We start from the raw sequence: 15157 nt of genomic DNA on the forward strand, positions 1-15157 counted from the left end.
TTAGTCTTGTAAAAATATTAATATATGTGTCATTAATAAAAACGTTCAGAGATCAAAAATATAAATTTGGAAAATTTATCTCTTAGATAAGTAAATTTATAATAATACAAGACACATATCACTATTAAGCTTAATTTTAAAGCATAACGTTGTTCAGTCTGTTACGATAAAATCTTCACAAGCGAAAGAGGAGGATCAATAAACTAGCATATGCTACCCCGACAAGGAAAGTCAAAGATAAGAAGAACCCGTAGGGCACTTCGTTTCATACGTCAAGAGGGGCAATTCGGTTTTAACATTTTTCTTAAATGTAACTTTTTTTTATTTATCGGGGAAATAAATTTATTTTTTATCAAAAAATTATTATTTTTTGAATTTTATATTATTTAAAGACAAAATATATTTGATTAAAAAATGCTACAATTTAAATCCCTGATCCTAATCTAACGACGCATTTTCATTAGTAGCAAGCGTAATGACGTCATATCTTATATGCGAGTAGACCAGGTTCAATGAGACAATGGATTAACATTATTGCTTTTATGAAGCGAACGAGCCACTTGGAGTACTAAGAAAATTACTGAAACTCAAGAATTTGTAAAGAATTCGAAAATAGAAGGCTTTTTAGGTAGTCGAAACAATCTTTAAGCACAATTAGAGGTGTCACAATTAGAGGAGTATCACAATTCTATGTATAATTATAATGCGCGAAAAAGCGTGATGTTTTCTCAACATTATTTTCGATTTTATTAAAATCTTTTTACATAGAAAATTGAACGCATTTAAAACTTGCACATCAAATTCGACTTATTGCTACGGATATTATTACAGACATCTTAATTTATCGTCGCTTTCTACCGCCAACTTTCTTGTGCAAATTCCGCTCTTTCTTCCCCGCCTTTGGCTTTTTAGCGGTTTTACTTTTGTTGTTCTTTAGCGCGCCTTTCCTCTTTTTACTGCCGCTTGCCGCGGACTGCTTTATCCTGCAACACACGTGAAGAAATATCGCGTCATTATCGTGTTGCATATAATGCGTTTGAATTCAATCAGCGCAGGTAAAAATTTACTCTGCAATTCCCGTCGAGCAGTCGTCGCGCAGAATCTTCGTACTGGTTTTCAAAACGCTGTCTATCAGGCCTTTATTTTGACGTTTCTCTTCGATAGGATTTAACGGAGGTGCTTTCCTCTTCCTCTTCATTCCTGACATCTCCTTGGCAATTCCCTTTGCATCCTTTTCTTTCGGCAACCTATAGAAATCGTATAGTTTTGTTTAAAAAGCAAACATTTTATGGCAGACAAGTCGCAATATCTAAAGAGCTTACCTAGACTGGAATTTTCCAACAGATGCTGTCGACGTACGCGCTACAGTTAGAGCTTCAGAAAGCTGTTGAGAATTCGAAAAGTGTTCTCTGGTAGGTAAACCAACCCTTGGTAATTTGACGTTTTTCGATTTGGCTATATTGCGAAGCCTCTGCAATTCGTTTTTGGACTGCCTTTCCTGCTTAGCCCCTTTGGTTTTAGAAAATGGATCTTCGGTCGGGTCACCATTGCCTTTGGCCTCTACCAACCATTCCTTCTGCTCTTCAGCCTTCGCTCGTTTATAACCGTGCGTGGGAATCCATTTCTAAAAACATATTTTAAAAAGAAATCAAGTAAACTGAAAGATTATTCATTACAAGCCTCTTCATTCAATTTAATTTAATTGAACAAAACTGAATAGTTCTTAAAACAAATCTTGCCTTCAATTCCTCGTCCCATTTCAATTTAGATTTACCCTTCTTCTTGGTTTGTATTCCCTTTTCCTTGGCAAACTGCTGCCACTTTGTCAAAGGCTTGGGCTTCGGAATTACGCGCGAGCGTGGCAATATATACTCAGGCTTGGGCAATGTAGCCACTATAGCCTCGTCCACCCGTTCCACTGGCAGTTGCCAAATCTCATTGATCAGCAACTGTACGTTGTCTCTGGTCAGGTTTCTTAAATATGTCTCTGACTTCGATCTGTAAATACAACAAGTATTGTAAGCATTTTTAAGACAAATTCAGAAGGTTTTCTTACAGAGCTATTAAACACATGTACAAGGTAGTTACTTGAGAGTCTTCGCGTCCAGAGGGTTATAGTCGGACGCGAGTAGGGTCCCCAGATCGATGTCGAGCTCCACATCTTTGTGCACCTTCGTGGATTTACTTAGATCTGCCTTTCCTTGGTTGTCTTCCAAAATTGACTTTACAACATCCATGGCGAGGTTCGCGCGAATTTGAGGTTATGAGATGTCTCCGCACATATGTACGGAAACGTGGCGGAGAAACTCTTTCTATTGGACGCGGAACGGTGTCACGTGTTCGCGACAGTCGCCGCCGACGCCGCCTCGTTTCCGTCGCGTTCTGTCTTCTGTCATTTCCGTCGGGCTTTGTGTGTCGCTCGGCGATTACGACTGGTGCGATTAGTGCGGATTAGTGCATTAGTGCAGTTCAGTCTGTTCGGTGCAATTTAGTGGTGTGAATGGTGTGATACGGCCTGATACGGCCTCTGATAAGGTACGCGCGACGTTTCGTTCGAGGAGATCGGAGTGTCGCGTTATCGATCAACGCGGGAGGAAGCTCTCTCGGCGCGACTCTCATCGAGGAATTCAACGCGAGGATCTCGCCGTGTGTCATGGGAGAAGTGTCTGTTGCTACGCTAGCTTCGTGACTCATCGCGCGAACGATCGACCCACTTGTCGTTCTGTGTTGACAAGTGCGCGCCAGGAGACGCCGATCTCTCCTCTCGTCCTCGACGCCGCTAACGATCGCGCGAGGAAATCGCACGAGGTCATTGATACCCAATAAAAGAACAAAGTACTGGACGTGTCAAGAAAGCCGAAAAACAAATACCCGAGTGACGCGGCACGTTAAATACCCTCATAAAGAAAGAGAGCACCACGTCGCCTCAGCTTCGTCGCGGAGAAACGGCGAGGAGCGATTGTTACGTTTGCATCGATAATTGGTTAGTTCTGTCTAACGTTATATTTACGTAGAATCGTCAGGGAGAGATTTGCAAACACATTGATTGCAAAGATATTTATTCCTACTCGTGTAATTGAATTTGTATAATCTTAATAATTAGCTAACATAACGTCAGCTGACGGCTCAAAGATGGATGCCGGATTCTCGTCCTACCACAACGGTGGTCCCGCACGGGAACAGGACTTCGGCAGGTTGTCCCAAACGATTGGCACCTCGATACTGAAGATATCACAAAATGGTAGGTTCTCCGATCATCGGAACTGGTTTGGGAAATATACGGGATACTTATTTCGATGATTCGTTCGCAGTGTCTTCTATGCAGAAGATGGTCAACCAGCTGGGCAGTTCCACCGATTCTCAGGAACTCAGGAATCAGCTGTAAGTTATGAGAAATACACACATTTAATTAGGCGAGATTTAATTCGCTTCCACTTTTGTAGCTGTTGACTTACCGACGCAATTTAATGCATGATTTAGGCTGCGGTCCATTTGACACTACAAATGCTTCGAAGCGTTCTTCTTCTCCTTCTTTCTTCATTGAAAGAAAGGAGAAAAGGAATGCTTCAAAGCATTTGTAGCGTCAAGTGGACCATGGCCTTAATCACTGAAATACAACAATGAAGAAAGGAATTAAATCCTGTTAGTGTATACCTAGATGAACGGAGATCAGAGTTTCATGAAATTGTCGTTTTGCAGGCATCAGATACAGCACTACACGCAGCAGCTGGCGAAGGACACCAGCGTTCATCTTCGAGATTTGGCTATGCTAGCGAATAACTCTGGCTCCACGAGCCCTGGAGAACAGAGGCAGCGGAAGATGCAGAGGGAACGCCTTCAAGACGAATTTACCACCGCTTTGAACGCTTTTCAAGTAAATATTTATATTGATGTAAATGCATTTTAATATCTGACACGTTGTCAATAATTACTATTCAATTTAGGCCGTACAAAGGCTAGCTGCCTCCAAAGAGAAAGAAATGGTCAGGAAGGCTAAGGCTAGTGCGGGTATCGCGCCGTTCGGAGAGAAGAAACAGGATACGCTTATCGAGTTGCAAGACAGCAGAACGTATGGGAGCGATCATGCGAAGCAGCAACAGGAGCAGCTACAGGAACAGATGAATTTGCGAATGTTAGAAGAACAGGAAGCTAGTATAAGGCAATTGGAGGTAAATTCTTTCGAGATTGACAAAAATTCATATACACGAATACATTTTAAACATATAAACTACATCATTTATTGTTTTTGCAGAGTAACATTAGCGATATTAATCAGATATTCAAAGATCTTGGAGCTTTGGTGTACGATCAAGGAGAAGTGATTGATTCTATAGAAGCATCGGTCGAGAGAACCGAGGTATCTGTTAGCGAAGGCGCTTCTCAAGTGAGGCAAGCGAGTATGTATCAGACCAAGCTACGCAAGAAGAAATGTATTCTCATAGTGATCGCGGTAGTCGTATTGGCGATCTTGATTGGTATCATTGTTTGGCAGAGCAAGTAAAAAACAACATGCATATATTTATAACAGTGTACAGCATGGTACGTAGTGCTACAAGAGACTGCTGTCCGTAAACGATAGCGATTCGCAGGTCATAAAATTCTTAGCGACGTTTTTGTTCAGTTTTAATTGTTTTAAAACCACGCAAGGGATAGATTGTCATAGAGATGCAGGAGAGTGGAGAAACACACGAATCTTGCGAATTTAATCCATCTAATTGTGATAATCGTAGGTGCGAGCTCTGATTTGCGAGTAAAGTTCTTAACGGCATGTCTAAAAATTGCCGCAGTCCATTTGTACGTTTCAATACTCATAAACTATCAGTGTATAATGATCAACTATATTTAATATACATATACATACGCGTGTATGACAATTTAGATAACTTAACGCGATTATGTGTAACAAAGCTAGATATGTGTGTGTGTGCGCGCGTGTGCTGTGTGGAATGCTTATGTATGGTAAAATAAGTAACGGAGTATGCTTGTTGTCTGCAATGGAACTATATGTGCCTGTAAAATATCTTAAAAACTATTCCTAACAAAAATTTCGAGGCGAATGTCCGAGAGAGCATTATAGTCATTTAAAAATATATGAAAGGATTCATATAAGTTAATGTATTTAGTTTAGGGATGTTAATTTTTATTTTAAACAAGATATAATAAACAATATGTATATATAAAAAGACCGGCAAGAGCAAGATCTGGCTCTAATTATTCTTACCATACAAATCTTAAAATAGGTATATGCAATGAATAAAAAAATCAACGCTTTTAATGGAGTTCATCTTTTTATGTGTGTATATATGTATCTCTATACATTAAGAATTTAATATATCAACAAATAAACTATACAATTTTATATAAATATTTATTTATAAACTTTCAAATTTTTTACAAAATCACAAAAATTACAAAACCAATATATTTATATACTAGCGTGTATTATCCTAAATACGTTTCTCTGAAGCCAACTTTCTAAATACGTATATTTCAATTTATGTAATATATCAGTAAAAAAATTTTGTAAATTGTATATAAATGTATACACTTCAGGAATCAGTGCTTCGAGTTCGACCTCTTCCAATAAACGAGGAAGTTCTAAAATCCACAATAATGAAACGGCAATATAATCATTGATACTGCACATCCACATTTCTTTCACTTAATACTAATATATGTAATAATGTTTTATGAGAAAAAAAACAGCGCTGTATAGAAACAACGTAATTCAAAGCGAAAAAAATGATGCAATTATGCGTTACTTGTCGCAATGAGTTTCAAAGATCTTGCTGAAAACCGGCTGTATCTGTTCCAGCATATCCGAGGCCAACATTCCTCTTTGTCTTATCTTGAAGGCCGATGCATTGCATTCTCTGATTAATCTCGATGCAGCGTAGCACGCTACTATTGAGGGCGACAAGGCGCATTCGCTGGTTCCCGCAGAGATAGCCCACCACCAGAATACCGCTAATGAACCGGATAAGAGGTCACCCTGTCCACCGCACCTCCTCCCAGAGCCAGCCAATCCACACGACACGGTCTCGGTACCCTTGTGACCGTCCACGATCACATCCTTCGCTCCCTTGTGCAGAATTATCACGTTCTTCCCAAGAGCCTCCGCCACGTGCTTCATGTCGGAAGTTTTAACTACAGGAGCGGGCGAAACTGACCTGTCCAGTACCGCTTTGACCAAACGACTGAACTCCATTGCGTTAGGCGTCAGGATAACTCCGGGATAGTCCTTCACAATTTCTGGCTTCTGACAGACCAGGAACAAACCATCGGCGTCGATAACCAACGGCTTCCTCGCCTCTCGGCAGATTGTTATTAATTCAACAATTGTTTTGAATATCTTCTCATCTCTGCCAAGTCCGGGTCCGATCAGAATAACGTGCAGACGATCGAGCCAAGGTTTTATTTGCTGTATCGCATCCTGTTGGTCCAGGACTGGATGGACTATCGGCTCTGGACTGAAGGACTTGATAGGAACGCTGGCGTCTCTTGCGCAAAATACATGGACGAGATCGGCACCAGTTCTCAGTGCACTCATAGCCGCAAAATACGGTGCTCCCGTATACTCGGTACTGCCGCCAAAAATGCCAATCCTGCCGTCTTGGCCTTTGTACTTGGTATTAATCAAATTCGGTATCACCTTCCGTATTCCCTTCAACATACGTTCGTCCATAGACGACGATGTAGACATCGTGGACATTGATGCAAATCTAATTTGTCGCCTGCAGAGAAAATTACAAATAACAAATGCCATCCTTGAGACACAAGGAAAAATGTCTGTTAAAACATACTAACGTACATACATCATCCGAAGATTAATAACAAATATTTTACAAAAAAAAAAAAAAAACAATGTGAACATTTTACAGATTAAGTTATCCATATTTCTTGAGTCTTGCTCATCATTACCTGCAATAACCGACAAAATTATTTCCTAGTGTCTCCTCGCGCAATGAAAGATGTCGAACAAGATGCACAGATGTTGCAAAACAAAAATACACTTATTATTCTTGTGTTATCGTTATCGCAACAGGTTCACGATATCTTGTGTCAGAACAAATCTGTTTCAGTTGACTGATAATACCATAATTTACAAATAATTTCCCATTACAGGAAGGATAGTCGTAAATAATATTGTGACACAAACGTAGCTAGGAACGATCTCGAGTCGACATATCTTTGTCCTGCCAATTAGCATATCGTTGATTTGCGTTATCAAAAAATTGACGAGTCAGAACACGAAAGAGCCGCGCCGACATAAGTGACATAACTTCAAAACGCAACACGTTCTGCACACATGATATGTTACATTATTATTATACAATATATGACGATAATAATATTCTTTAAAAGTAATATATGAAATAACACTGGAAAAGCCGCAATTAACGAACAAAACTACAATTTCTCTCGTCGGATCAATATTTGCAAAAGTATCGCTGCGACTGATTCTATTCTAACAAATCAGAAGAAAGATAAGATTTGCATTCGCATGATCGTGGCTTCTTCGCAAGAAAAAAAAATAAATAGACGAAGGGAAGCGGTAATATTTTAACAAAAAGAAGTCCAAGAGTAGACTGGAGTAGACTGATTCGAACTTCCGTCAGTTCCGACTTTTCTGAAAGGAGGTTAGGACGCTTTAAACCCGCACTTGACTCGTAAATGCTCGTAAATTGATCGGAATCCGACCAATCGAATGACGCCGACCTCAGTCTACCTCGTCCTGATTGGACGAACTTAACCTCCAATTCTCGACGCTGCGCCGATACAGCCTTCCTTTTCTATCGAGCACGTCGTGTTCGTGTCTGTCGATATCCTGGTAGGATCCAGCGGGATAGGATATTCCTCGAAGATGAGTCTCGGCAAGGTAAGCACTTCCGAAAACAACCCTGCTTTAATTCGGCGCGGCTGTGAAATTTTGAAGAACGAATAAAATATCTACGATAAACGTTTTTTAAGCTTGTAATATGCGACAAATTTTCCTCCTCGGGGTCGCACGTGTCTCGTAATTGTGCCGATGATTCCGTTAAGCTTCGTGATCGTTGCGACGTGCGAGTTAACGTTTCGGTCCTGAAACCCTTTCAGATGTTGACGACGAACGCGAAAATAATCAAGAGCAGCGGGGCCGAGCCCGACCAGTTTGAGGTTAGCGTGTCCCAGGCCCTCCTCGAGCTCGAGATGAACAGCGATCTCAAGTCGCAGCTGAGAGAACTCTACATCACGAAGGCGAAGGAGATCGAAACGAATAATAAGAAGGTGTGGTTTCTTTTCTTGCAGTCTATTCGTATATCTCCTTCAACATGTTGTTGCGTTAAGATTTTTAGCCTCGACTTTCCTGTGTTATCTTTTTACTTTTAACTGAAATATTCTCAAAACAGGTACTCCTTTATTCGTAATCTTCAACTTTCCAATTAACTTTTTACAAAATTGGAGCATGCATGAGATAAAGGTCGGACTCAATCCTAGAAAGAAATTATTTGATTTTATATTATTGATTTAATAATATGTATAAACATCTAATTATTCAATATTTAATTTATTATATTCAATAATTAATAATATATTTACTAATAGTTTAATGTTTAAGGACTCAGAGCTATGAATTGACTGCTCTTGCATAAAATATGCTATGAGTTATCTCTAGTTTCTTATGTTGAAATTTTTTGTTAAATAGCTTTATGTATTTGCAACTGCACGCAGAGATTGAAATAATTTTACTGAAGATACTTTGTCATGTTGTCGAGAAAACTATTGAGGCAGAGTTTCTTTTTTTTACAGTCAATCATCATATACGTACCCATGCCAAAGCTGAAGGCATTCCAGAAAATTCAGACACGGCTGGTACGCGAGCTGGAGAAGAAGTTCTCCGGGAAGCACGTGATGTTTGTCGGCGAGCGTAAAATCTTGCCCAAGCCAACGAGGAAAACGCGAACTAAGAACAAGCAGAAACGTCCTCGAAGGTAAGAGAGTACAAAAAAAAGAGAGAAACTAGAACGTAAATACTTCTGGTGGAATTAGACGAACAGAATGATTGTATTTACATACCATTAATGGAATTGTCAATGTTTCTTTCAGCCGTACATTGACTTCGGTTTACGACGCGATATTGGAGGATTTGGTGTATCCCGTTGAAATCGTTGGCAAGCGTATCAGAGTCAAACTCGACGGGTCCCAGCTTATCAAGGTTCATCTCGATAAAAACGAGCAAACGAATATCGAGCACAAGGTATAATCCATTTATTCTCCTTTATCTCGTACAAAGCATCAAATTGTGTCGCTTGACAACAAATTTTTATACATCTCGATAATATCTTCCTACAGGTCGACACCTTTGCTTCGGTGTACAAGCAGCTGACTGGACGGGACGTCACGTTCGAATTTCCCGAATCTTATGTATGATAAACGTAGGAAAAAAATAAAAATATTTTAACGTATGTACATTCTCGTCACGCGTTACACTTTCTTACCTTTACATTAGTTTATTAGATTAATTTGTTGAATTAATGTAGAGACATTCAATTATGTGATCATCGAAGATAGGAAATAACAAGTAGAAACCACTGTAAAATTTATTTACTGAGAAATCAAATATGGTGTTTACTGCTATATGTAGTAATAATACAAATACAATAATAAAAATGAGAAAAAAAATGGTAACATTACACGGTGTTCCCAAGCGGTCACCTATCCAAGTACTGACCGTGCTCATAATTTTAATTGTTTAATTGTATATTAATCAATGGTATATCTATAACCAGAGAATTATTCGATATTATGTTTAATAACAAAAATGAAAAACTCTATAGTAGAGAACCGGTGGTTTCAACGTGATATGAACGTTACCTTGACATGTAAGTTATTCGCAACGAGTTTTATGTTGTAATCCTGTTTCAAACATTTTTTTACGCAGCAATAAATGTCATAAGAATCGTTAACTGATTAATCAATATAATCAGAAAGCAATTCAATACTTATTTTTTTCGTCACGTATTACCAGCGCGCCGTTGCCGGCGAGCCGCCGCGCGGCCCTTGAACGCGATTGGCTCGCGAGTCGAGCCCCCGAATCCGGCCAATCACGTTCGGCCGCTCCGAGCCGCCGCCGCCGCCGCCGCCGCCGGCGCGCACCAGTCGGCGCACTAAACAGTTCATTTGAATACATCGTACCTTCAAGGATCGACGCTCGACGCGCGGCCGATCGTTCTTGTCTACGAGCGGCCTTGCAGCTTGTTTTTCATCAACGCTCGGAGTACCATTACCTGTGGAAATCACTCAGCTCGCATTCTTCTGATGAATTTCGCACAGGTAGAAAGTGTCCGTGCTTCGCGCGTTCGTCGCCGTGCTTCGCGCTGTGTTATTCGGAACGCGCTCGTTTTCTACGATTGGCACTCCTGCTCCTCGTTCCGCGGGCCGCGAGAATAAAATCGGAGACTCGCGAGTACGCGTCGTACGCGCTTAACAATTTGCAAGTGTTTCAAGTGTTTGTGTCGGAATAATGAACGTGTCGCACGAATCGCTCGCTCGAGACGTCGAGACGTCGAGACGGAGGACGTGTCGAGGCGAAGGTATCCATGCACGGCGATTGTGAACGATTTGCTTTCGTCGTGATATTCGCGGGCGGTAATCTCGCGACGCTCGCTCCTCCCGACATATTTCTGGACTCGAATGCGTAGCGTTTATTTCTCTCGTGTCGTGCTTCGAATGCTGTGCCGGACTTATCTCCGATTCTCTCCGTGCGGGAAAAAGAGGGCTGAGTGATATTGTCGCGTATATCGAGTGAGTCAAAAGTAACGGAACGCCGGCGCCGTGATACATCGCGTCCGTTCGTGAGTGCTTGGTAATTTCGTTATTTCGCGTCGCGTAAGCAAAACTCTTGTTCCGCTTGGATAAAAATCCAAAGACGGGGAAGCCAATGTACCCTCGTCCGCCGATTTAATTAAATAAACGAACCGCGGCGCCGGTTCGTCGCGTTTGTTTCGGGAGTGCCGTTCGAGTAATCGGACTAAGAACTTTTATAAACGGGAGTGCCGTACAGTATCGCGCGAGAAAGACTTTTATATACTGATAATTAGTCCGCGCGCGATTGTAATTTATCATCCGCGAGTGTTTTTCGCGAGTGTCCTGTGCGGTAGGGAAGGAGGAGGAGGAGGAGGCCTGACGCCCTGAGAGGAGGAGGAGGTCCGAGAGAGACATCGGGCACCGGCGGAGCAACCTTGGGGTGAGTATCATCTGCATAATAATTCTTTTTCATTTATTCAGATTGTTTGATCTCGATAAGTTGAAAATAATTAGAGCAAGAGGAATTATTCAAACTTTTAAAAATAAAATTATAAAAATAATCTATTTTTGTAAAGATCTTTTTCGGAAAATAGATAATTGTATTATTAAATTGAAAAACGTATTGTTATCTCATTGAAAGACGAATTAGAAGCGAATAAAAATTTATCTTTTGAAATGTTGATCATTTTGAGCGCTTTTTTAATTTAAATCTTATTTTTGTGTGTTACAGTATATCATCGTAGCTACGTGGCTGAGTAACTCCGTCCGTTGCGCATCGGATCGGTGAGTCAGAATTTTTTTTTTATTGAGGTAACGAATCTACGATTAATCAAATATAGAGCCATTGTATATCTCGGAACATGTCGAATTACGACAATAAATTATATTGTAAAAATATTACATCTTGTAGATTTGTTGCCTTAAAATGGAGAGGCTAAAACTGATTACGGAAAATATTTAGTCTTGGTGTCACTTATTTATTGATGTATTATGCGATTGTGCTTGAGGAAATACTCGCACACTTCGCACTCACGGAGCTCGCAAAGAGCTCATAAAATATATAATAGTTTATCTAATTTATTGACGAACTGCCGCGTTCTACATAAATAAATGTTGAAGAAAATTTTAAGTCTTGAATATATGACAAAGTATATTTTATCAAATATATTAGAATTTTATTTCGCGAATTTAAATTAGTATAAGATACAGAATAGATTAAATTTTCGAAATTTTGTTACGTTGGTCAGTTCTATGATATAGGTATATTTCAACACAGAGAAATAAAAAGTATAACAATACTACTATCACAATTAATTTAGTAGTGATTTTTTAAATATAAAATTTTTATTTAGATTTTTTCTAGAGAATTATTTTTATGATATTATTTTTCTGAATAAATGAGATACGAATAAATAAGATATTGTGATTGTGTTAGGTGTCGTAAAAAGAATAATATCTGTAGATAGGGAAAAATTATTAATTAGTTAGGATGTCTGTTATTTATACATCCATCTATTCTTTTCCTACATATTTATCCAAGATTAAATATTTTATAAATCGATGCAATGAAGTAATATATATAGATATATTTAGAAAATGTCAATATGCATAAATATAATCATAAATAAGAGGGATAAGAAATATTTTGGTGTTATTAATATGCAATTTATTTTATAAAAAATGTGATAATGGTTATTACTAAAATTTATTTTAACAAAAAGCATCGATTTTACCCTAATTTTTTGTAGCCTGTCCATCTATTTTTGATTGAAAAATTGGCTTTATGCCAGTCAAGTAATATATGACGTGAGATTCGAAATATTTTTGAGAAACGCTGAAACTTATTTTTAAATTATTTTAGAATTGATCACATAGCACAATTATACATTCAACTTTGCAGTAATATATATGAAGTAATATAAACGAAGTGTAAACTTATACAATACACTTATTATTATTCAATCAGTTTTCTCTCATTTATATTTAAATGTACATTACTCACATTACTGATATTATTATTAAAATTGCCCATGAACCAATTACATCCCCTCAAACAATATATTTTATTAATAAAATGTATTGTTTAGGGGGATGTAATTTGGTTCATGGGCACTTTAAATAATAATATCAGTAATAATAATGTGAGTAATGTACATTTAAATATAAATGAGAAAACTGATTGAATAATAATAAGTGTATACATATAAGTTTACACTTCGTTTCAATATTGAAAAAATTTTACTTCGCATTATAAATATTAATCTCAATTATACTTCGCGAAAAATTATAATTTATGTAAACAAAATTAAAAAATTAAAATAAGAGAAAATGTCTTGATGTAAAAACTGACCGCGAAATCCGACCGCGGAAACCGATCGCGAAAATACAAAGATGCGTGATTGTGCATGTTGTTCATGCGGCACGCATCTTGAAAATATATCAAGTAAGATCTACAGAATAAATGACGTGATATCCGAAAAAAAGTAACTTCCTGCACAATTGATATTATAATTGGATATTACAATTAATCAATAATCGCGTTCTTAATTGAATATATGCCAAAAGTATAGCATGGTATAATAGTAATTAAGTGTAATAAATAGAACAGGAAAACCATTACGATCAATTAACTCGTTGCTTCAAGGTAACGTGGCAGAAATTGATAACAGAGTCATATTGCTGCTGCGAGGACGGTTGACTATATCTGAGTAGCAGCGCATCTGGAGGTGATCGAAGTAATACCACTTAATCGCAGCGGCCGCAAAATTATTAAGCCAGCCATTGATATTCTTTAAACAATTCCGGAATTTTTAGTCGCAGTAACAACGCGATATAGTATAGCGTCCAGAATTGTGTATCTTCCCAGTTACGTCGTATTGTCCCGGCGCTATATCGTTTCTGGCAGTAATCATGGTCTCTGCAACAAGCATCTAAGGCCGAAAGTAAGCCCAATTCTTCGTACGAAGATGCCATGTTTCCGACTCCACACCACAAAAGTGCCCGGAAGCATTTTAGGAAAGGTGCACGTTTGATTCTGAAAAAAGATCGTTGTTGATTTACAATACGATCTTTTTTTCAGAATCAAGCACGCGCACTTTTTCTAAAATTTTTCCGGGCACTTTTGTGGTGTGGAGTCGGAAACATATATGGCATCTTTGTACGAAGAATTGGGCTTACTTTCGGCCTTAGATGCTTGTTGCAAAAATCATGATAATTGTCAGAAACAATAGCGCCGAGACAATACGACGTAACTGGGAAGATACACAATTCTGGACGCTATACTATGTCGCGTTGTTACTGCGACAAAAAATTCCGGAATTGTTTAAAGAATATCAATGGCTGGTTTAATAGTTTTGCGGCCGCTGCGGTTAAGTGGTATTATCCTCCTTCGATCACCTCCAGATGCGCTGCTACTGAGATAGTCGAAACCGTCCTCGCAGCGGCAAATCTGTAACACTTAATTACTACTCGAAAACTTTAGCAAACGTTTTTTAAGGCGGTGTATATTTGTAGTCGTTGAATCTTTCGTCTTTGACACTTATTCGAGTATGAACGTTCTCCCAATGCGGGTAAAATGGATCGCAAGGCATCATTGTTTTCCGTTTATCTCCAGTGGTTCTTTATCCAAGCCTAGGAGGAGGGATATAGATTTGATTCTTTGTGTTGTATTCATCGAAAATATCGGTAATCCAATGTTGATACAGAGGTGGTAAAGTGTCGTTTTTCTTCTTGAGCTGGACAAAGCTGATAAAGAAATCCTCTATTCCCCCTGCATTGCCCCAATCATTGTTCGAATACGGATAATTATATAAATCGTAAAAATTATAATTTGCGCACGGTCTGTCATTTGTGTCATATGGCGCACCGACAATCTCATTGGTTGCCGATAATTCCTCGTTACTTCTGTATGGATTTTGCATATAGGTAACGAAAGGTGGTTGATATTGTACAGAAGTAGGTGTTGCCGCCGAATCGGCGTATTGGTAAGCTTTCGGTGTCACTTCAGAGTAAAAAGGAATTTGTAATGTCTTATCCTGGCTTGGCTCTGCCGTGTTGATCATATTTGTGATTTCCTGTAACATATATAATGCGTTTTATTAAAATTTGTAAAAAAATGTTTCTTTCTTTTTCTAAAAATATCATATAAGATATTTTGTATCATAGACCACATGAATATTTATATATTTTACATTGCAGAAAAGAATATTTTTTAAACTTTATGAAACACATTCATAATGTTCGACAAATGTTCCATTTTCCAATATTAAAGTTGTGCACATAGTGCATTTTATATTAATCAGATTTAAATTGAAAAATTTAATTAAATTTTTAAATTTTAATTAAATTTAATTTAATTATTATGAAATTT

General features: G+C 38.4%; 4 protein-coding genes across 5 annotated transcripts; 2 read left to right on the top strand and 2 right to left on the bottom strand.

Moving 5' to 3' along the window:
- Positions 1-723: 723 nt before the first annotated feature.
- On the bottom strand, positions 724-2375 carry LOC139812674 (ribosome biogenesis regulatory protein homolog). The gene is made up of 5 exons (XM_071777697.1): positions 2089-2375; positions 1740-1998; positions 1323-1624; positions 1068-1247; positions 724-983 (listed from the first exon to the last, which is right to left on the bottom strand). Exons 1-5 carry the CDS (start codon positions 2235-2237, stop codon positions 842-844), a joined length of 1032 nt encoding a protein of 343 aa, XP_071633798.1. The 5' UTR covers positions 2238-2375; the 3' UTR covers positions 724-841.
- Positions 2376-2425: 50 nt separating this feature from the next.
- Syx7 (syntaxin 7) lies at positions 2426-4639 on the top strand. 2 transcript variants are annotated; one of them, XM_071777701.1, is made up of 6 exons: positions 2426-2983; positions 3119-3241; positions 3312-3381; positions 3700-3874; positions 3945-4169; positions 4253-4639. In XM_071777701.1, the coding sequence occupies exons 2-6, from the start codon at positions 3133-3135 to the stop codon at positions 4499-4501; spliced, it is 828 nt and encodes a 275-aa protein (XP_071633802.1). In that variant the 5' UTR covers positions 2426-2983; positions 3119-3132; the 3' UTR covers positions 4502-4639. The 2 variants fall into 2 exon arrangements, with proteins under 2 accessions (XP_071633802.1, XP_071633801.1); XM_071777700.1 differs by having other exon boundaries at positions 2429-2983; positions 3104-3241.
- Positions 4640-5686: 1047 nt separating this feature from the next.
- Naxd (NAD(P)HX dehydratase) lies at positions 5687-7638 on the bottom strand. Its single transcript, XM_071777698.1, has 2 exons — positions 6922-7638; positions 5687-6734 (listed from the first exon to the last, which is right to left on the bottom strand). The coding sequence occupies exon 2, from the start codon at positions 6710-6712 to the stop codon at positions 5759-5761; it is 954 nt and encodes a 317-aa protein (XP_071633799.1). The 5' UTR covers positions 6713-6734; positions 6922-7638; the 3' UTR covers positions 5687-5758.
- Positions 7639-7724: 86 nt separating this feature from the next.
- LOC139812677 (small ribosomal subunit protein eS7) lies at positions 7725-9450 on the top strand. Its single transcript, XM_071777702.1, has 5 exons — positions 7725-7879; positions 8098-8268; positions 8791-8972; positions 9088-9238; positions 9334-9450. Exons 1-5 carry the CDS (start codon positions 7865-7867, stop codon positions 9409-9411), a joined length of 597 nt encoding a protein of 198 aa, XP_071633803.1. The 5' UTR covers positions 7725-7864; the 3' UTR covers positions 9412-9450.
- Positions 9451-15157: the final 5707 nt, after the last annotated feature.

Source organism: Temnothorax longispinosus, chromosome 5 (assembly GCF_030848805.1).
Source record: "Temnothorax longispinosus isolate EJ_2023e chromosome 5, Tlon_JGU_v1, whole genome shotgun sequence".
NCBI lineage: Eukaryota > Metazoa > Arthropoda > Insecta > Hymenoptera > Formicidae > Temnothorax > Temnothorax longispinosus.